At 37.7% G+C, this 22,649-nt stretch overlaps 2 protein-coding genes across 2 annotated transcripts; one reads left to right on the forward strand and one right to left on the reverse strand.

The window, feature by feature from the left end:
- The first annotated feature begins 34 nt into the window (after positions 1–34).
- LOC145772763 (triple QxxK/R motif-containing protein-like) lies at positions 35–2,759 on the forward strand. Its single transcript, XM_082584640.1, has 4 exons — positions 35–173; positions 669–750; positions 1,905–1,990; positions 2,460–2,759. Exons 2-4 carry the CDS (start codon positions 693–695, stop codon positions 2,541–2,543), a joined length of 228 nt encoding a protein of 75 aa, XP_082440766.1. The 5' UTR covers positions 35–173; positions 669–692; the 3' UTR covers positions 2,544–2,759.
- Positions 2,760–3,590: 831 nt separating this feature from the next.
- On the reverse strand, positions 3,591–18,484 carry LOC145771888 (telomere length regulation protein TEL2 homolog). The gene is made up of 16 exons (XM_082583641.1): positions 18,349–18,484; positions 17,558–17,742; positions 15,393–15,578; positions 15,019–15,176; positions 13,266–13,413; positions 12,817–12,988; positions 12,292–12,433; positions 11,916–12,048; positions 11,118–11,228; positions 10,190–10,418; positions 9,868–9,996; positions 9,206–9,322; positions 8,500–8,631; positions 7,641–7,736; positions 7,177–7,362; positions 3,591–4,914 (listed from the first exon to the last, which is right to left on the reverse strand). Exons 1-16 carry the CDS (start codon positions 18,457–18,459, stop codon positions 4,633–4,635), a joined length of 2,517 nt encoding a protein of 838 aa, XP_082439767.1. The 5' UTR covers positions 18,460–18,484; the 3' UTR covers positions 3,591–4,632.
- Positions 18,485–22,649: the final 4,165 nt, after the last annotated feature.

Genomic DNA, 22,649 nt, shown 5'->3' on the forward strand with positions numbered 1-22,649 from the left:
CATTTTACATCAGCCCAAGGAGGGAAATCCCGCACAACGCTACCAGGTCATGACGTGTCACAAAGCTGACAACTGGAAACAATCAAAGCGACTTCAGGTGTTCAGTTCAGTTGTTTTTTTATTTCTGACCATCTTATCAAAACAATACACGTCAACATAGCAAAGTTGGCAATGTAAGTAGTGACTGTAGTAACTCCAACCTTAAAGTATCAATTTAAAGAAACATATTTACCAAATTATGTATTACCATAGCTTTTGTTAAAGGAATTCTACTACATCAGTTCATATTCTTAAGTAGCGTAGAACTTTTAATAATTGTTTGAGTGTGTCGCCATTGCAAATTACGATAACATGCATAATCATATTAATCAATGTCTTTAATTTATGGTTGTTTGCAGCAAAGTACCCAAGTAGACAATAAGTAACAGAAACATGTTTTTCCACACAAAAATGTTCAAAACACTGAGCTACCGGTACTGTATAAAAATGGCACTAAATTTTGGTTTATCGCTGCCTTCATTGTTCTGGGAATTAAATTTTTTTAGTGTCTGTTTCAGTTGTAAAGTATTTCACCTATAAAATGATACAAATTAAAACTATTGAGTGAAATGGTTTGCACTAGATGCAGATTTCTGTTATAACACTGTTAGCAGATATCAATTTTGTAGATAAGTTGCCGTTGCCGATGAAAAATGGGAAAAAAGGAGATAAATAAAGGAAGCAATATTGATACTTACAGAAAGAGAATAGGTAAGTTATAGATAAGAATATACAAACAACTTATATGTTCAACTTCTTGTTGCAATATATTATATTCTTACAGTAGTATGTTTTTATTACAATTTTTTGCACTTATAATTTTATGTGATTGCTTGCTTATATTGCAATATTTTTATAAATTATTTATTATATATATATACATCAATAACCTCAAGGATCATCTTCATGTTACAATCACAACAATTTTTAATATACGGTACTAGTCAAATATCGGGATAGATGGAAAGAACTATGCAACGCCTAAGCCTGGAACTGGCATAGTACACAAAGAAGAATGATACATCTGCTTTCAAAAGCAGAAAACCTTGATAAAAATTGTAGAATCTTCGGTTTGTGTCATAATCTGTGCTAAATTGAAAAAAAAATATTGAAAAACATGTTTGGAAGCTTACTTTTGGTTCACAGTGGTATCATACGTGTAGAGCAGAGGTTCTCAACCTGGATTTACAAGCCCCTAGGGTTTCATAGGATTATTTCCAGAGGAGCCTCTACAAGTATGCGAAACTGCCAGGATTAAGCTCTCCAAGAAGCTTTCCCAGTCCGAGGATAAAGATTCAATCAATCAATCAAGTTGATGTGGGGCATTACTTATGTGCGTAGTTGCGTACCTGTCTAATAGTCTTTATCACTACTAGATTGAGAAACTTGTTAGCAACAAACAGGCACAGCCTTCACCCTCAAGTTCAGTATACACAGCTGAAATAAATGCTGTATTTGTGATCCTGCTTTGTATAAAGTCATTAAACTTTTAAATTAAAGGTTTTGCATCATTATTCGTGCCTCGGATGATGAAACAAGACTGACTGCTCTCTAGTAGCCTTTCTGCTTTGTCCAATTGTCCGAGAACATTGTGAATCTGGGGCAGTAAAAAGGATATATTCTCTGCCCCAGAGGCTCACACAACGACATTGATCATTATTTTTATTGAAGGGCCTTGTATAGGGTTCTGATTCTGCAATGAAAAACTCACAAATGGACTAGTCAAAAAATGCTTTTTGTATCAGTTATTACTTTTTGATTTTGTGAAACTTTTAAACGCTTTGTGGGTACTGGTGCAGTTTTTCTTTTTCATATTTGTATTTAGTAGACCCAAGTAATACCTAGCTGATCCCTGTTGTTGGCAGGAAAGCAAGAGCATAAAGTAAATAAAAGTGTTGCAAAGTCACTGAAAGACACAGCAGAAGCCAAACAATCATCGATAGGCATAAAGGTAGGTATATGGATAGATATCACCAAAAATCGAAGTGTTTCTGTCATAACCAGGAGTAAATGGATGTTTATCATTTTTATCTTGTCACATCATTTGATTTGATTGAATCTTTATCCTCGGACTGGCACACCCCGAGAGTCGAACCAGTGCCACTTGATCTTGAAGCTTCTTCGTTCCAGAAGTCACATCAGTATCATATCTAACTTGCTTTTATAAAGCATGGGACAAATTGTTTGTTGAACTTAAGCTTCCAATAACATTACAAAATTAATGATTTTTAGTTACCAGTTAAGATTACATTTACCATGATTGGTTTTTCCAAAACCTTTGGATTATTACATGTTACGACGTCATTCTCCATCCACAATTGCAACTGGTTAAGTTTTACAGGTTGAAGTTACAACATCACTAACATGCCTGGGCTACTTTATTAACAGAACCAAAATGTCATTGGTATTTTATTTTGTAGGATGTTCTGTTGGTATTGGTTGCCATATTCGTTCTCTTGTCTTCAATCTACCTCTTGTTCTACCTGTCATTTCAACAGGAATGAGATCACCACTTCCCTTGAAGAGGTTGAACTGTAGCAATAGCCTACTACTGGCTTCTGTTAGTGTAGTACTGTAGGCTTATAATTCGGACAAAAATTGCTGGTACTTGCATCCTTGCAAGAATTTTTGAGCTTTTTCAAAAAGCCACCGTACGTTATATTTTTATTCATATCCTCCAAAGTTTCTACACGCTCTTTTAGTCTCAAAATCTTTTAATGAAGCGCATAAGTTTCAAAAACAACAAGGTGATTTATTGCAGATTCAGATCTTTCATCAATGCATAATTCATTGTAATGTTCTTTGCTGAAAATTAAAGTTTATTTACACTATAGAGAGGTGAAGTAAACGTTTTCCAATCTTACACCAACCCTTACAGGGACAAACCGTTTGTTTCTATGCTTTACAAAATATTGTTTTGAAACATATTAGATTGCACGTGTTTTTATTTCATCCAAAAGTTGCAAAAAAAAAAAACACGTTTTTAAAATTGAAATGAAGCGTTTCAGAAAAAAGCGTTTTCAAGAAAGCGTTTTCAGAAAAAAGAAGCACTCTTGCATTAGCTTCCGAACAGCACTTCTATAAACTCGCCCTCCTACAGTGTTCAATCCATGTTAGTATAAGCTAAAACATTGTTCGAATTAATAAGCCTCCAGGAACGTAAGAAGTGCAGAGCTGGGTCTCTGGTGTGGAGCATGTTTGGCATATCTTTACCGTTAAGTAACTCTACCCGAGAACAGAGAGTACGGGTGGGCGATTGTCGTCTGTGTACGTTGCTCGTAGATCTATTTTATTTTGACTGTTTCATATTCTTTATCTGATCACCACCCCGACAGCAAAATCCGTCATTTTTACATTGAGTCAATGACTCAATGTAAAAATGACGGATTTTGCTCTCTTGGGCAGACTGAAGCTTCGTGCATGGCGTACCTCAATGTAGTCTTGTGAAAACTATTGTTCAAGTTACGACTCATTTCAAGTGATAATGTCCATAATAATGAATGCATTGAAGAGTATCCGCTTTGCAAGTTGCTTTGAAGAATGAGTACACCTTTCGGGCACTGTTCAAATATATTATTACGCCGTCGGGAAAGGGGTGGTCATATTGCGTTACAATAAAATATCGTACGGTAACATTATGTTAATAGAGCTTTACCGCAGATAACGCACACTCCACATTCGAAAGATTGACAGTTTTAATGAAGGCGATACCTTTTTAATTACAAAAACTGGCGAGTTCATAGCTAAGATACTATCGGTAGGGGGGGGGGGGGGGACTCGAGGGAGCTGAGCACCCAGATATGGAAGGGCTCTGGGAGGCTCGTTTAATCTTTTATTTTTCAGCTCTTTTGAGTGAATAACAACTTTTGGATTGAGCAGTAAACAAAAGCAGTAAAAGTTATAAAGATAAATTGGTGACAAACGCTGTTTTCCATAGTTAGCCTAACTATTTTTAATTAACTTGGATCTTTGTGAACTGAACTAGATGGCCAAGATTAGGCTTCTATTTATGAAGCAATTATGAAAAGGCCGAGAGAAAATGGTTTCACTGAAGCTTATTTGAGACTACGTTTGATGTCTTTTACATCTGCGTGTCTAACAGTATCAGATCCAAGAGAGGGGGGCGATCAAAAGCTCTACAAGTACGCGAAACTACTAGGAATAACCTATCATTATCAAGACTTTATCAGTCCGAGGATAAACATTGAAAAACCAACCAAGTTCCATGGCAAGAAGGGGAGCAGACATTACAAGAAATGGATTGTTTGACCAAAGGAGCCTGCACCACGGAGCAAGATTAAGCCGCCGTCAGACAACAAATTGCACGTACGACAAACATTAATTGTCGTGAATGGTACTACTTGGCGAGTCCACTGGCAACTTCCTTTGCCTGTTGCAACCGTATAAGAACGTACAGTGACCGTGGTAGTAATGTTTTTTCACGAAGTGCACTGCAGCGTAGCTTGCCACAGGTCAGTGATCACGCATTCAACATCATTGTTCGTTGTTGAAGCCAGATGGTAGGCCTGCGCTTCCATCTCCACGGGATAGTAGCATTTCTTTGCTCTAAGATTTCAATAATCCACAACGCCGTCATATAGGCTCGATCTTTAGTTCTTTTCGCAGCTTTCCATTCATTATCCCGAGGGCACTTGCCGCTAAATCTTTCGTCACCGTGTCGTCATCATTCCCCATGACGTCACAGAGCCACTCACGGGCTTCCATAGTTTGGCTGCCAAGTCTTTGCGTCAGTGTTGGTGCGCTGAGCGACGTCATAGTGACGCAGTAGATACAAGCTTTACGCACGAAAGGCTCGACGTGTCGTTTCAACTGCGCAATGAAGTCCAGCAAGGAAAGTCCCATTTTTTCGGCTTTCTAGAAAAAAAAGAATTGATACAAAAACCAGCTCAGAATGTTTACTTTCCTTTCAGTTGTACCAGTGAATTACATAGAAATAGACCAGAAGTGCCAGTTAGGGTTTTTCAGTCAAAAATGCTTTTTAACTCAACATCTGTCAATGTTTTTCATGTCAATTAAACATGTTCTTTAGGGTGTCCCACTTTTAGGCGACTTTTCAGGAAAATTAGGTTCGGGTCAAATTCTGAATGGATTTTCGTCACTGATTTCAAAAATGACGTTATTTTTTCATTGTGACGTCATCTTGATGTGCCAGCTAGCGGATTTTTGCTATTTTGGCCTTATCACGAATATGGCAAGAGCTAGAGACTTGGAACTTGTGCCAAAATGACCGGAAGGGACAATTTCCTATTTGTTGTCAATACAATATGAAACGCTAACTGCAACAAAAAAGAAGTTATTTTGAAAAAACATGTTTTTGCTCATTTTGGACAAAAATATGAGAAACACAGCAATTTTGCTACTGTGACGCTTTTATTTCGGTTGTTAAGTTGCTGTGCTGCGCCACATTGTTTAACAATTAAGTACAGTGGTAGTTAGTCTAGCATATTGTATTTACAATTGATTATATACCTCAGCATTGATTTTTACATGCATATTGCAATTACTAATACTAGCTAACTTTAAACCCTTGATCATTTCGTTTAAAGATCTATCAAACAAAACCACCATTCAACAACACAACACAGTTCAATGGGATTATTTATCACACCATACTGTGCAAAGCAGCACAAATGCGCAAGCCGTTCACAACGCGTTTCAGTCTGCCAATAAAGCGCTCTGTTCCTCGATTGTTGTTGTTGATCATACGCAAAAACACTGATGGAGATAAAAAACATGCAATGCGTGGAGCCATCTTACTTTCTTCGGAGAAAAAAATCACTTAAGTTGTCACGCTTCAAAAGCGTTTGCTCGATATCAACGTTTCGTGGAAAACTTTTCTATCTTGCCGCATAAGCAGCAAAAGGCGAAGCTTCAGCGTGGAGAACTTAAAGCAACGTTTTTAGGGCTCAACCATTGGGATGCATGCTTAACGAAATGTTTCAGAACAGCGTTGAATACTGGTTTATCCACAGATTTATATGCAAGTAATAAATCTCTTGTAAGCAGTACCAATTGAGGGACCTTCAGCAGCGGAAGGTTTAAGATGGATGACTAAAAATGCTGGCAAATAAACACAAACAATAAAAGAAACCATAGGTTGAAGCTTACGGATATCCTGAGGCCCAACACAATACCCAAAAATCTGCAATCTTAAGTAACCACTCGCTGTTGTTATTCAACGCGCATGGGACAACCTTTCTTGACGATAAAAAAGTAGGGGTTTTAAATTTCCTGGAACATTCATCACTAAATGAACTGCCATAGCAAGAAGACACATACGGTCGCTCCGGAAAAATGAATCTTAGCTTCTTTCTTGTGCTCATAAAACCATCAGATCTGGGCTTTTAAATGATTTGCGGCTATAGCTGTGATGAAACTTTACAATATTGTCGGATTTTCAGATGTTGGGGCTTAAGTTTTGATATTTTCTTAATTATGTTCATCAAACCACCATTTTCGTATGCATTAGGGCCTTTCACTTTGCCTTCCAAAAAGCTTTTTGCGTGTGTAAAATAAATCTCATTTACATGGAAGAGACATTCAAGAGTGTGTGTGTACCACTACTACTACCACTGTACTTAATTGCTAAACAAGGTGGAGCAACTTAACAAGCGAAATAAAAGCATCACAGTAGCAAAATTGCCTTGTTTCTCATTATTTTGTCCAAAAATGAGCAAAAACATGTTTTTTCAATATAACTCCTTTTCTGTTGCAGTTAGCGTTTCATATTGTATTGACAACAAATAGGAAATCGTCCCTTCCGATCATTTTGGCACAAGTTCCAAGTCTCTAGCTCTTACCATATTCGTGATAAGGCCAAAATAGCAAAAATCCGCTAGCTGGCACATCAAGATGACGTCACAATGAAAAAATAACGTCATTTTTGAAATCAGTGACGAAAATCCATTCAGAATTTGACCCGAACCTAATTTTCCTGAAAAGTCGCCTAAAAGTGGGACACCCTAATGTTCTTGCATAAAAGAAACAGAATAATTCCAGTCTCTTTGAAATGCACCATACACCGCCAGCCAGTTGAATTCTTGTTGTATAAAAAACAAATAAACTGACATAGTGCCAAAGTTCAGCCAAATTGCTAAATGCTGATGTTTTCCCTACCATTGAGTTGGTCGTTGAATAAATGATGGTCCCAAGGGCGTAAAGGAGTCTTCCGAGAATGATGGAATCTGTTCCTAAAAGATCCATCGTACGAATGCGGCGATCGTATCCCGCCATTAGTGGATAGAAAAAATAACCAGCAACAGGACCAAACCGGTCTGGACTGGATTGAACTGGTTTTCGCGCCTGCAAAATATGTTCACATTTTCGACAAGACAACCTGCATTTGCACACAAACTAAGTGGATTGGTGCTTTTTCTCCATTTACACATTGACATAGTTTGTGATTGCTTTGATAGAAAATCTAATTTTCTTTGATCTGATGTGTAAGTGGCAAAGGTTCAGATTATGAAATATTACCAACGTGAAATAGTGTCAAACACATGGGCCCAATTTTAAGGCAACGACATAACTACATCATATCATTCATGCGATAACGAGAGACAATTACACGTTTGACCGACCTTTCCAAACCTTCTTGTTTTACTTTCTATTCTACGTTCAACCACTTGTTGCCATGGCAATTCTTTTGTAGGCGGCTCCACTTCTTCAATTTGATTCTAGAACCCAAATCAAGGTTACTTTCAAGTACACTTGTTCACGAATTTATTTCTTAAAGAATATAACATTTTAATCTGTTATTTTTGACCACATTTTACCCTCACTATGACTATAAAAACATACGACCGTAATACTCCAAGATTTTCGGATTGATTATATGTCAAATAATAATTAACACTTCTTTTATCTTTATACATGATAGGCAGAATGGTACAATCAGTGATAGATATATTGGTCCAATGCTAACAGCCAGGATTTATAAAGTTCAAATAATATCCGTGCACAAACTTTTGGTCTGTTGACTTACTGGTACAACTAATTCGGGGTAAAAGTTTTCAGTTACTAGTACTGCAGTACAATGCCAATACTTGTTCGGTCTTGTTCATCCCGAAGCAACAAAACTTATCTTGGGATCTTGAGACTTCGTACGCACCACAAACACCTTAATTGATATTATTAAAAATCATCATCATCGGCCATGCCTGAATAAGGCGTCGGCTACCGTGAGTCTCCACAACGATCGATTGTCCATAGTTTTTATTAAGTTTTCAAAATTTTGGTTTGTTCATGAAAGATTTTTAAACATTTTCAAACGTGGACACCCCTGGTGCCTCTGACCAGGAAGTCTCCCCATCATTGCCGAGTGTTCAATTCCGCGTTTGCAGTAGACATGCCCGATAAATGTCATTTGCCTTTTTTGATAGTTGTGATGAGGACGCCAGGGGTATTAAAAATATTCACGTTATAAAAAGCAGAACCTACATTCACTCTATCTTCCTTTCGTTCCAAGCCGCTTAGACAACCAGCTGCCATAACCAGTACGTCCAGCATGTCCATTCTTTGCTGCAAGTTGTAATGCTCGCTGTAGAATTCGTCTGTGATATACTTGGCCACCTACACAGGCATGATGATGAGGCATGATACACAGGCAGGCATGAATGCAATGTACATCTTCATTATGATCATTACTCATTGCACTGAGAATTAGTTACGTACAAAACTGTTGCACTATCGTAGCCACAGCAAGGAAATGCCACCTTGCAGCTGTAACATGAATCTAATCGCATGGTCAGAATCGCCTTTTTAAGACCATGTGCTCAGGTTTTAGTTCAAAGAATGCAAACACAACAGGCCGCGATACAAAAAGAAAATCGGGTAACAATGTAAGAAGCTCGTCAAGTACGTCTGTTCACCACGCATTCGATTAATTATCAACTGATGTGTTGCTTTCTGGAAGCTAGGGTATAAGAATATAACTTGATAACCAGTTGCCCTTCCGACGTTTCATCAGTCAGTACGACTGACTTCATCAAGGAATTAGTAGGTCTGATCTTCCTGTCCAACGTTAAGATGGCTTAAAGCTAGTTATTACTTTTATCTTCTTGTGGCAGCCCAGAGTCGTAAAAACTAATACATTGCATACGAAATTCCTTAAGTTGATTGAAACATTATTCTTGCAACAGCTTACGAGTTTTGGATGACAGACGAGAACTGATACCATGGCATTTCGCCTTAATTCATTGAAGTTATCGATTGCGTAGTTGTCTTGGAGATTGAGCAACACCTTGCATAGTTCCACAGCCACCTACGCAATAACAAAATAGCATTACTATCATTCCAGTCCTTCATATCATATACTGTAAGCCCTTTACCATGCACATACGGTACTTTCAGGAGTCTACATCGTACACACACGAAGTTAGCTGACAGTTTTAAAATGATTTTGTGTGATTCGTTTGGGTGTAAAACCAACATCGACCAACTCAGAGCCAAACACTTTATCAACGAGACCAGTTGTCCGAACCAATGCCACAAACATGAATGGAGGGCCAATGATTGAAAGCACTGTTTGCTTTTTCCACAATGCTTCAGCAGAAAGCGATTTGAGTTGTCTGTGGTAACTTCTGGCGGAATTTAATGTGAAATCGAATACAGAAATAACCGCTTCCCCGCCCCTTGTTTAAACCAACGTCGCTTCACCTTGTCTGTTCGTTCAAAAAATTATTTCTTTCCTTGTATTAACAATGCAGATGTCACTCCATTCCTAGACTTAAACCAGAAAATGTAATTGATCGATTTCATCATCGGTGTTAAGATGTCAATATTAGAGTATATTACGTTAGTACTTGCCTCCTTAGCAGAGAACTGATCGGCAGCCACAAGGCTAGCAATGCTTGAAAGGTAGATTTCCATGTGCTCGCCATCTTTGTTATCAATCAGGCCGTCCATGCAATCCCGGATGTACATCGGTTTAGGAACCTACGCCAAAATAATCAAATCGTTAAACCAAAGTCACAAAATAAAATAAGGACATTCCAAGGCTAATACTCATCACGGGGATGACGATACGTCACGCTCCCAGGGAAAATTAAACAGTCAGCAGACTAGCTGAAGCCTGGTCAGTGGTCAGTCTAAAAACGACACATCTAGTAAAGCGAGATTGTACACAAACCTTTGAAAACGGTGTTTCGATTGGCAAGTCATAAGGAGTCAATTCATCGTCACTGTCTGTTTCATCGTCGTCATCTCGTGACGCATTTGACACTTTGTTGCTATCGTGCGGCGACAAATTTATTTTTTGACTTTGAGCCATTTTAAAAACTGAGCTCTTTCGAGCCGAGTACGTTGTTTCGTTGGCAGGTATGGTAGACGTGGGGTTAGAAACTTCCGCTTTTGCCTTTCTGAGAAAAATTTGCACCAAACGTTAATTGCACCAAAGTGATCGAGGTATAGCAAAAGTTTATAAATGCGTTGAGTAAATTTAAATACAATTTCATAAATAACACGCCAATTTGAAAATGGTAGAAAATAAATAAATGTTACTTCATACGACATGAATCGTAATAAATACGATTATTGTCGATTTGAAAACTTGTTGACAATCGTAGACAGAACTTGCTTACTTTTTCAAAACTGATCAAGATATTAATTAGAGACTTGGTAAACAACAAAAAAGTAAAACTGAGCGGCGAATGACAGTTGGACAAAACAGCAAAGCATACTCAGTCCAATAAAATAGCAATAATACATGTCTATTTGTCTAATTTTTGGTACGTTGTCAATGATAGCTTGGATTTTGTCATATAGTTCTTGGACTTCCTCATCGCGGTGGGATGAGGTAGGGAAATAGCACTGTATGAGAACTAGTTTTGAGAATTTTCCTTGAAGACGTAACACAGCAAGTATAGACGTAACACCGCCCAGTGTCGTCCAATGGACCGGACTCCACTTGACGACACTGGGCGAGTTGGCTCAAAATCGCCACTCTTGGAAGCAAATAAGCCATGTTGATGCGCAATCTGCCGCAGGCGGAGATAACGACTGATGATGAATGTCTAATTGTCTAAGCTTGCTTTCATTACACGATTCGATCGACTCACTCAAAAATATTCAGTTGTTTGCTGTAGAAATCTTCGTCAGGTGGCGGGGTAGGTTGACACAAAGACGAAAGGAAGTCGGTTTCTTTTGTAGCAGAATACTCAAATTTAAGCCTGGAACATTTGGAAACATGGTTAGTGTAACTGGGAAAAGCATGCGCTTGGTGATTTCATATCAGTGTGTACTAGAGAAAACGTTTGATTAAATTCAGCCACTGTGAAAGGTATGGCGTTTAGTGCAGATGACCCTTATTGTCGAAAAGTGGCCTCATCCGCTTACGAAGATGGCTACATCTGACAAAGAGAGGGTGGACGATCGATGACGGCCGTACAATGAAAAAGAGTCAGCAGAACATCTCTGGCTTCCCTGACCAGCAGCGATGACGGAGAGACATCATCGACAACTGGGTCCATTCTTCAGAGAACTTTCTAATCTCCCGAAAGCCCAGCGCTACTGACAATCAACTTCAGGCCACTTTGGTGCTGAACAACAACAGCGGTGGCAGAGTTTGGTTTTCAAGTCAAGCCACAGAAGTGAAATGCAGGCTCTCAAAGGAAATAAGTTACAAAATATTTTTTTTTCCTTTTTTTACAAAGTATTTACTTTCAAATTGTGAAATTTCGTTAACTAGATATAGCGGATTGGATACCATCGCTTTATTATGAAAACTTAATTTTAGTAATGGTACAAAAATAACCATGACCTCAGCTGCAAAGGGCAGCCAAGAACATAGTGTCTCCACGCTTGAAAATCAGCCTATGCTGCTAACCACGATTTTGATAGGAAAAAGATAAAATTACTTGCTGTCTTTCTTGTCACCAGGACTGATTAAATCCGTCACTTTTTCACCAACTATCATTCCAAGCACACGGATAGACTCATCAGGTGATTCCAAATGTGTCTTCATGCCAGCCATCAAAGGTAGTATCAAGTCTATAGTTGATACAAACTACGTCAGGTTGGCCAACAAACATCTGCTTAGCTTTAAAAATGTCTTTGCTTTATGATAACAAAAGCTGTTTTGCCAGTTTCTGGCTTTATATAGAAAATGAAACAGCCGTTCCATCTTTTTTCAAGTAAGAAAAGCCGTACAGATAAACGATATAACTAAGTAATCAAATATTACAACTGGTAGTTTATCTTCTGTTGATCTACAACAGGCTACCACGTACGTACCTTCCTTCTGTTTATCTGTCTTGGTTTTTCTGAAATGCTTCACACAAACCAAGATGGCGGCCGTGATGTAACGGTGCTGTTCGTATGAGGTGTGTTTTATTGCACTTGAGCTACTCCAGGCGTTTAGCAACTTTTGTAGAGTCTGTGGTTGCAAAAAAATGACATCAGATCAATATTCCACATATGCCACAACATGATTGACATCGCAAATGAAAGCACATATTATGGTGGGACCCAAAAAGATTTAAGGATAATAGTGGCAACCTACACATGCTTGATTAGCCCAAACAAACATATTTCAAAAAGACAATTGCAAAACTAGAAACCGGTGACTAAAAGTCGAACTTGGTCAGTTGGCAGTTCGCTTTCTGAATTGAGTCAGTTGACACAACCAACCGCTTGCTTGGATTACTTCTAGGCAACAAAAAGGACCTCAGTCAAGAGAAACAAATTCATAGCTATGAACACAAAAAGCATGCTTGAAATAACGTAAAAACAACGGACAGTGCAGCCCCAGACCCCCACCTCTGCAAGCAATTGATCGCTCGAATCTAAACTCCCAATATAATCCACAACATTTCTGGCTAGAGTGATATCAGACGAACTGTGGACAAGCAGCAGTTTGTGAAGAATAATAAACTTTGCCTTTGGCTTCTCAACCACGAGATTTCCTAAGATCTTTAATAGACATTGAGACCTGAAGAATAATACAAAAAAAAAACAAAGTGAGATAGATTGAATACTCATACTGCCATTTAAATTACAAATTATGCTTTTTTGCAAAAAAAAGTAACTTTTAAAAACATGTTACTACAGTATATACAGTAGGAAAACCTTTTTCAACAAGTAATACCTAATTAATGACACTTCCAGAAGTTGTATATATACTTGTTAAAATTATAGCATTATTTTCTATTTATTAAGATTGTCTACCAATCAAAAGATAAGCATTTAGAAAAGAATCATAGTCTTACGATGGCGCAAACTTAAAGATGTATAGCAATACAGAATCCAAACATCGATCAGGTATTCTAAGAAAGCATTTGTGAGTGAGACTTTTCCAAATATAACATTGCTCTGTTTTCACAACCAGTAAAGGAAGTAAAGCTTTGAAAAGGTGATCTAAAAATTAAGTATATATAAAAATTATTTAAAAATGTTTTTATTTTTTATTCAGAGTTTAGTAAAATATGAAACATCAAATAATACAGATGAAATCGGTTAATTGCATGAAATTTCTAAATCCCAAACTTTAACAATTAATTGAAAAATCTGATTTGGATAATTCCATGGTTCATATGTCGGTTAAACACATAAACAATTAAAAATTAAAGCAAATTAACTGTGCGATCATTCTGTGTTGTCTGTATTCATAACCTACAACAGGGATCCCCAACCATCGGGTAGTGAACAGGTTGCTACTGGGTCGCGACAACACTCATTCAAAATGGTGAAGTGTTTGAGTTGGCTGAAAGTATGTCCTCAGCCATAAAATAGATTGATTACAATGGAAGCAAATGCCGTCATGCCCATAATACGTAGGAATCTCACCCACAACTTGCTGTATATCTGTCAAAGCAGCGACGGATCCAGGGAGGGGACACAGCCACATGCTACCCAAAAAAAACACGTAATTTTTTTATATATTTTTGCTCGCTCCCTTTCCCATGTTGTCCATCTCTCAGGTGGCATTGCAAACGCATATTTTCAGAAAATGCAGTTAAAGAATACAGCACGGTAGGCCTAGTAGCATATCGGTAAAGTAGGCTATTAGGAGCGCCTCAAAAGCCAAGATCGATACTGGCCTATATAGCCTACTAATAACTTGAATTGTGTTTTAACCGCTTTAAAAATTAGATTTATGGAAGTAGCCTAAGGCAAGACTCACACCGAACATACAAAAACGTTGCATGAAAAATGGCGCATGCTTGTTTCCTTTTACCATTCACACAAGAAATTTTATTCCTGGTGTGAATGGTAAAAGGAAACAAACATGCGCCATTTTTGGTGCAACGTTTTTGTATGCTGAAGGCAGTTTTGTATGTTCGGTGTAAATCTCGCCTAAACGTCAAACTTCGTTTTTCCTATTGCTGGTGTGCTAGGCTATTTTCATTTTAAAACCAGTTCGTGATAGAAGAAAAGGTTGGGGACCGCTGACCTGCAGAATAGGAGATATTCTACTATTGCACATCGTGTGTCAGAACATAATCAACTCAAAATTTGCCAAAGAACACAACTAAAATAAATAGTGTAACAAATAGTGTAAATTAAATACGATAGTTAAAATTAAATAGTGTAACAACTGACAGAAATATTTTTAGAATTTGGTTAACATTTTTCTTGAACACTTACATACATATGACATGTATAATTGTATATTTATAACAGGTTTTGTCCCAAGTAGGCCTACATATATGCATAAAACACTAAATAGTGTTAAAGCTACAAAGAGTGCACAATGCCAAGCAAAAAAGGTGTAGACAAACTGAGTTGTTTCCATATCGTATATATAGACAATTCTTCTTTTGTTTTATCAAATAAAGATTGCAAGATTCAAATCATACTGGATATTTGATAAAAATAAACAAACTGATTACATCATTCAATAATATTCAGTGAAACGCAGTACGGTAACCTACATAAATTTCTGGGCAAATTAATTTGGTGATAAAACAGAGTTGTACTGTACGAAATGTATGTCCGAGCAGAACTCGTAAAAATTCTTACTTTGCTTGCCCAGCAGACAAAATTGCCCTATGTTCATTGAAAGAAATTCTGTATTGATATCCAGCCCACCACGTACAGTTTCGGTTAAATTTTCCATTACGTCAGCTAGTTGAACTCCAAGAAAGATAAAAAACTTTTCATGATGAAAAAAGGAAAAACTGAAACATAGGTTAGAGCAAGATGATTTATAAAGATATAATCTGATATTTGTTATACGACACTGGTACCATACTAAAAGAATGAAACAAATAAACGTTTGTAAGCTTGGCTTAAAATTATTTAGCATTTCTTCATATCAGGTATGAGAATGTCAACAACAGCCAAGAATTTGCAAATATCTCAATTGCATCATCCAATCTTACATCACAATTTACCTCTTCTTGTTTTGAAACTTATTTGCAATATGATCGGGCAAAGAAGCAAGGCAGGAAACCAGTTTGTCCCAATGTTGCATGGCAACTGGTGGGGTTCTGCTCTCTTGAACCAAAAGTTGTTTATAACAACCTTTCTGCAGCATCTTTTCAAGCAACAAGACAACAAATTGGAGACAGCTTCCGATGCTAAAGAAACAGACATATGCTTAATTAGTGTTTTGGAATGTTATCAGACATTATTAATAGTTATTGTTATTAGTTATGAAAGTGTAGATGTTAACCTAATTTAACAGTAACTGCATTAAGCACACCATAAAGATGAAAAACCACCTCGGTGCTGACAACATCCAATATACACATATATTATTATTAACAATAACCTAAAACAATTCATATTGGACACTTTTAAACAGGAATACAAATATGAAGAAAAGACTTTAAATACACCTATTAAGTAAGATTACTTGGCAAATGGCTTGTTTTGAAGACATATCGTTTGTATGCACATCACATATTATACAAACTTTAATCATAATTTTGCACCATATCTAGCTATTTTACTCTCTTAATTAAATATCCAGTTAGAACATTGAATTCAGATTTTAAAGTTCAGCTTGTCTAAATGCTTCTTCTTCATCCGTTCAGTCGTTTACGACTCTCGGTCACTCTATATGTCATCTTTCTCCACATCTCTCCATCCCACGCAGCTCCTTCAATTCATGCACTCCCATACCACTGTCATTTACAATTGTGTCAAGCCATCTTGTTTTTGGGCGCCCCCTTTCTCTTCCTCCACTGACCAAACCAAGCATGATGTCTTTTTCCATTGATTTGCTTCTCATTATGTGGCCAAAATATGAAAGTCTCTGCCTGACGATTCTAGCTTCTAGGGATATGTCCGCCTGTCCGGTTTAATTTGTTCGAGAATTTTCTCATTTGTTATTCTGGCTGTCCAAGGAACACGCAGTAACTTTCTCCAACACCACAATTCAAATGCATCAATCTTTCTTCTGTCTGTTTTGTTCATTGTCCATGTTTCGCATCCGTATGTTGCAATTGGGAATATAATAGTTTTGAGCAGCTTCTTCTTTGTTTCTAATTTTATATTCTTGCTGTTCCAATTGCTATTCATTCCAACAAATGCATTTCTTCCCAGCGCTATTCTTCTCCTTATCTCTAGTGAATTATTAGAATCCCAGCTTATTTTTGAGCCTAGAAATATGAATTCATTCACTGTTTCAATTTCTTGATTATCGATCTTGATATTTATTTTATCTGCTTTACCAGTTGTTTTAAATTTTTGTTTTTTTGATGTTGAGTTTCAATCCAGTCCTTTCACTTTCCTTTTTCACTTTGATGATTAAGTCTTCAAGATCTTGTGCGTTCTAGGCCAAAAGGGTAGTGTCATCTGCATATCTCAAGTTGTTTATAATTCTGCCACCAATTTTCACTCTTATTATTGGAATTATTCAACCCTGCTTTCCTCATGACCATTTCTGTGTACATAATTAAATAGAGAAGGAGATAAAATGCACCCTTGCCGTGTTCCTTTTTCAATTATAAACCAGGCTGTATTTCCGTATGCTGTTCGAACTGTAGCTTCTTGATTTTAATACAATGACCTTATGAGTTCCAGCAGGTGCATTGGCGTTCCCATGTCTCTCAGACAACTCCAAAGAATGTTATGTTGGATAACATCAAAAGCTTTTGAATAATCAATAAAACACATGTACAGATCTTTTTTGTACTCCCTGCTGGTTTGCATAATCCATCTGAGATTTGCAATTTGGTCACGAGTACTTTTGCCTTTTCTAAATCCAGCCTGCTCATCTGGCATTTCTCTTTCAATAATTGAGCCCAGTCGTTTTTGGATGATTTTCAAAAGAATTTTGCTTGCATGAGGTATTAAGGCTGTGGTTCGATAGTTTGAACATGTCCATATGTCTCCTTTCTTTGGAATTGAAATAAATCTTTTCCAATCTTTTGAATGTTCAAATGCAATCTTTTGAATGTTCAAATGCAAACATTAAAAAAACATTTTCTTAACCACACTAGAAATTAACAAAAGTCAATATGGCTATGCATGTGGTGCGTTCCTTTGCAATATATTAAAACTATTTCTCAAAGCAAAAACAAAGACTGGTTGGCTAAAGTTTCTTGCTTACTTTAACTCAAACAACAAGGAAATCACAGATAAAAGCTTTAAATCGGGAGCGATGTTGATGAGGGCATCCATTACCAATGCTTCACTGTACTCACTGGACACGAATTCTAATGAAGCTTTCAATATAATGCGCTCAATCAATGTCAAGATTTGCAAGTGGTCATCTCTGCTATGAACTACAGCATGCTAAGGAAACAAGAAAATATAACTTATAAGTAATAATAGCCGCAATATAAAAGACTTCTAAAGTTCTATTCAACACTCTGTTTTCAAGCCAAATGTGTAAGCTGGATTGAAAACATGACATCACAGACAGGGATTGACCAAACATATAAGGTAAAACTACTTTATCTTTGCTTTACTGTTCATACACTTCAACCCATACGTCTTGGTTGATTCCTGTGTATGACATCATGGTATTTTTACCAGGGCGGAGACTTGTACACCAGCTCTGACATACCGTACCACACATACATTAATTTCACAGTTATATGCAATAGGTTTTGTACAAAACCAGTTTATTAAAACAAACAAAATATAAACACTACAAATCGGACATTGTCACATTAGATCCTAAGCAAAGGTGAGCAGTGTTTTTTAACAACCAACTTAAGCCGAGAGTTGGACTATTTGGAAGGAAAATACCATATTTGTTAAGCCATCCCGAAAATGCATAGCAAGTAGGCTACATAAATACAAACTTAGTTGTCTAATTTATTCAAAATTTTAGTTAAAATAGTCAGCATACTTAACTAGCATTAAACACAAAAAGCTTATCACAAAACTTCTTACTTTTATATCAGAAATGCATTTTATAATAATGTCATTTGCAAAATCCACAGATGTCAAATGATTAGTCCATTCCCGTACAAACACCCTGGAATTTTGACAATGATTACTCATAATAACTCTTCAGCTGATCTATCCTGCAATTGAATGGAGAGTGATTATGGTTTCAGAGTTGATTGAGCATATGATATTAAAATTAGGTCTGTAAATCCATGATCACATGAGCATACAGTTGTGCAGTGAAGATCGCACATGTGTGGTCATGTATGTCACTTTACAATGTCATACATTGACTCAAAGTACAAATAAAGTGCTATCACCTTTAAATCCATTAAAGTGCAATTTTCTAGTCTGTTGTAGTGTAGTAAGTTGCTGGTTTGAGCAGTGGCATAATGTTCGGTATATAGTCTTAGTGTGACTGTTCACAACCATGTGCAGTACCATACCGAAAGTTACCTTTATACTCTAACTCTATTTTTAATTTCTTTATTCGCAATGTGTTTTTGTGTGATATTTTTAATATCCTTCTGCAACATCACGTTAAAAAGCATCAACTTTTTGGCAGAGACTATAGTTACCTTACCAATATAATAATGTGGTAATCATATCTCTGAGGCCATGGCCATTGGCCATGTTGTTACTGTATGCAGAGATGTACGTATGCGGCGAAAATTCTACGCCGCATACTTGCGGCGTAGACTTTTTGTTTGCGCTAACGCTTGCGGCCACATTTTTTTGAATAGTTTGTGCTTGAGGATGCGCCGTAAAGTTTTCGCGTTTTTTTAGCGCATAGCGTCAACGCATACTTTTTAATGTCTTAGTTGTTGTTTGCATTTTTTTTTGTCAAACTGCGAAATGTTGACGTCTTGCAATTGCCCATTGTTTTAGTGTTGTGTCACAGTGTCATCTATTGTTCAGTCAGCTGGAGTTTGTTTGTATATCGCACTACTGCCTTTGACCCTGGAGTCCCACGTGGAGACTGAAGTCTTGCAGAAAAAAAGAAAGAATTAGTTAAAACAACTTAGGCCTAACTGAGAAATTACTTAGTAAATTACGGGTCAGAACAGGAATGTAATGTAAGCAAGCAAGTAGGTAGGTTGGTAATGTCGCTCCATGTAAAATGTAAACAATGACTTGGCTTCGTAGTGTGAAGTTTTTTTAGTCATGCAGTGTTGAAGGCGCTTGTAAGCAATTGTGAGCACTTTAATTTATATTAGTTAAGTCTTGCATTTTGGGGCAAATCAGAAACTTCTCAGGCAATGAGCAGTGCAGCCTATGTATCTAAACAAACTCAAATATTTGGTCTCCGACCGTGATTGCTTGAATGATGTTGTACTCTGTATGTTATATGTAGTAGGCTACAATACTTTGCCTTTGCCGATTATTCTGGTTGTAGGCTATGTAGCGTAGTAATGTGTAGGCCTACATACAGTAGGCTATCAAGCTAAGGTAATTTTTACTTGACAATTTATACATTCTGTTGCGTAGTATGTAATTATACACGTTTTGTAACTTGATGAGCAGTTTAGCAAAACATGCATGCAGATGCCAATTGTGAGAGGCTTTTGAGTAGCCTACTGCTAATAACACTAGTAATGCTAACTATCCCTGAACGCTAATACGGTAACAAAGAGTTGTGCAGTTCAGAATCTAAACTTGCTTGTGTCTGGCAGTTTTGTCTTCCATTAACCCACTTTTTAAAAATCTTATCAGAAAAAAGCATAGAGCTTACTGAGAGAATTATGGCATTAAAAGCATGATAATAATGGAGCATGATAAAAAGTGAAATGGAGCATGATAATACAAATCCATGGCCCTACATGGAAAAGTATTTTAAGCTCTCTTCTTCGAAAGGCAAAAACTTATATTTTCAATGCCAGATGTGTCTTCCGGCCAAAAAGATAATTTCTTGTAACGAGAAATCGCGAAGTGGCTTGAAAAGTGTGTTGTTTCGAGTGGTTTATACCGTGTGAATGTTTGGCACCTAGCAAACAAAATGAGTTTGCGCTAGGGTACCGTATGCGCTGACGCCGCCAACTTTTTTTACAAGTTGCGTTGACGCATGCGGCGTATAGTTTTTCGAACGTTTGCGTTTGCGCTGACGGCGTCAATATTTTTTGTAGGTATGCGCGTACATCACTGACTGTATGTTACATTATGATTAAATTGTTGTTATGTTTCTCGGCAGCCGATTTGTAGCAAGAATTGACAGCGATAGACACCGTGTTTCGCCCATGAGGCTGGGCTTGTCAGTATCGCACCACTAGTGTTAAACTGTTTTATTTGCATCAACAGCGCACGGGTACAAATAATTGACACGGCGAGAGAGCACAAACAAACATAGCCAGGTCGAAGACTTTAGAAAACCGGCCTGCCACACCCCGCGGCGGCGGGGAGCGGCGTGATTTAGGGGTGACGATGCACCCGGAGGGGTAAGTCCACCAGCTTAGGTCGCCGGGGCCAGGCTGGGGAGTCGAGGTACCTGTGGAGGGAGAGTGTGGATCGAAAACGTTACATGACCCGTCCGCAAATTTAGAATGGCGGAGCGGGCCAGGGAGACAGGCTCTTTCTGCATTGCCCAGAAAGATGGCCTGCGACGGGCCAGGCGACCCGTCGCGTGTGGACGCTGGAACCGGCAGTAATTGACCGCCGGGCGGCGCCCACGTCTCCCTCACGCGACCTCGGCGCAGGTACTTGACTCTTATACCCGGTCTGCCAGTAGGCAGAGCGGATAAAATTGGGGTCTACCACGAGGAAGAGAGTCAACTATTTAAGGATAATTTGGCTCTCGTGGCAAACAAAATTCAAATAAAAATGTGGAGCAGAGGCTCGATTAATCAATAGAAACAAAAAATATAGGTGGGATTGTAATACATACTCACTGGAGAAGAGTAAGCTTTGATTCGGCGAGCACGGATGTGCACTGGCCAGACGTTGACGCAGGTTCGCCCAGCTGGGTCGGGGAGGCTAGCGATTGAAACTAGAGGCACTGATAGCAGTGCTTCCACTTTTACAAAGCTAGATTACCACTTGTATTACCACATTTGTCCTCAGATTACCACATTTTTAACTGTGATTTTTTACCCGATCTTAACTGTATTTCGACTTACTTTTACATTAACACAGTGGCTATTTTTACCCACTTGTTGCCATAGTTACTATCAGGTGTTGTCAGAGTTAGGATTAAAGTTAGTAAGGGTTAAGGTAAGACTTAGGAATAAGGTTAGGGTTTTGATCTTTACCCAGAACTAAAAAATTTTCTAAAATGCAAGTTTTTGTTTTCAACAGCTTTAAACTTTTCTCAAATTACAACAGAATTCCTTATCCGGCAACGCTATTATTTGGTTATATTTACACTATATAGTGTCAGATAAGGCCTAAAACAACTACCGTACTCAGTTTATTAACAGAACGTCCGAATTAAGAAAGCAAAGTACCAGTAGCTAAGCCAGGAATTTTGAAAGGGGGGGTTTTGACGCCCGCCGGCTTCTTCGCCAAAGGCGACACCCAGCGGCGAGGGGTGTGGGGGCCTCTCCAGAAAATTTTGAAAAATTACTTTAAATTTGGTGCATTCTGAGAGCATTTTCAACAAAAATGTGGGTATAAATATTCCTGTAAAATGGTGCTGTCTGGTGGCATAGCAAAAGAATAAGATCATGTTTTCTTGGGCATTTTTCGGTAATAAAGCTAATCTCTATGTTTTCTTGTTGCTAATTCCTGGCTGAGATATTTGAATGTTTAGCATTCGAAAAACTCGCTCTTTTAATGCAGTTTCGTTTAAAATTAGGCAAACTTTGTTTTAGAGACATAGAGACTGAAAGCATCATTCTCAATATCTTGACGTCACACGCGTGCCAAAGGGGGGGTTGTAACCTCACCCCTGGCTACGCCACTGCAAAGTACTGTACTTGACACCGCAGCTAGAATCTGAAAGACATATTGACTATGAATATGATCACATGGTCACCCTACCTTCAAAGTTAAAAGTCAGGACGCATTCCAAAATCAAACCGAAAACAGCGGAACATGCTAGTCACATGCTATTATAAGTAGTTTTTTGCATATCTGTTCGATTTTGGAGGACAACAGTTTAAATGCTCTTATTTATTGATAGTATTTTATGTCAAATTTTCAAAATTTATAATTTCCACATTTTGGCAACATTTCCACACAAAATTTCCATATTACCACATTTTTACCACAAATTTTTCATTACCACATTTTTACCACAAGCATGATGAAAATTCCACAATTGTGGTAATTACCACAAAAGTGGAAGCGCTGACTGATAGGCTACATTACCA

The sequence above is a fragment of the Aplidium turbinatum genome, chromosome 6 (genome assembly GCF_918807975.1).
Source record: "Aplidium turbinatum chromosome 6, kaAplTurb1.1, whole genome shotgun sequence".
Classification (NCBI taxonomy): Eukaryota; Metazoa; Chordata; class Ascidiacea; order Aplousobranchia; family Polyclinidae; genus Aplidium; species Aplidium turbinatum.

Bases quoted from the DNA above. Each gene is read 5' to 3' on its own strand.
- LOC145771888 (XM_082583641.1), bottom strand. From the start codon at position 18,459: ATGAGTAATCATTGTCAAAATTCCAGGGTGTTTGTACGGGAATGGACT. The intron at 15,579-17,557 runs GTAAGCAAGAAA...CTGTTTCTTTAG, and splicing joins TCCTTGTTGTTTGAGTTAAA to CATCGGAAGCTGTCTCCAAT. The intron at 12,434-12,816 runs GTGGGGGTCTGG...TTGCAACCACAG, and splicing joins GCGATCAATTGCTTGCAGAG to ACTCTACAAAAGTTGCTAAA.
- LOC145772763 (XM_082584640.1), top strand. From the start codon at position 693: ATGGGAAAAAAGGAGATAAATAAAGGAAGCAATATTGATACTTACAGA. The intron at 751-1,904 runs GTAAGTTATAGA...TGTTGTTGGCAG, and splicing joins TACTTACAGAAAGAGAATAG to GAAAGCAAGAGCATAAAGTA. The intron at 1,991-2,459 runs GTAGGTATATGG...TTTATTTTGTAG, and splicing joins AATCATCGATAGGCATAAAG to GATGTTCTGTTGGTATTGGT.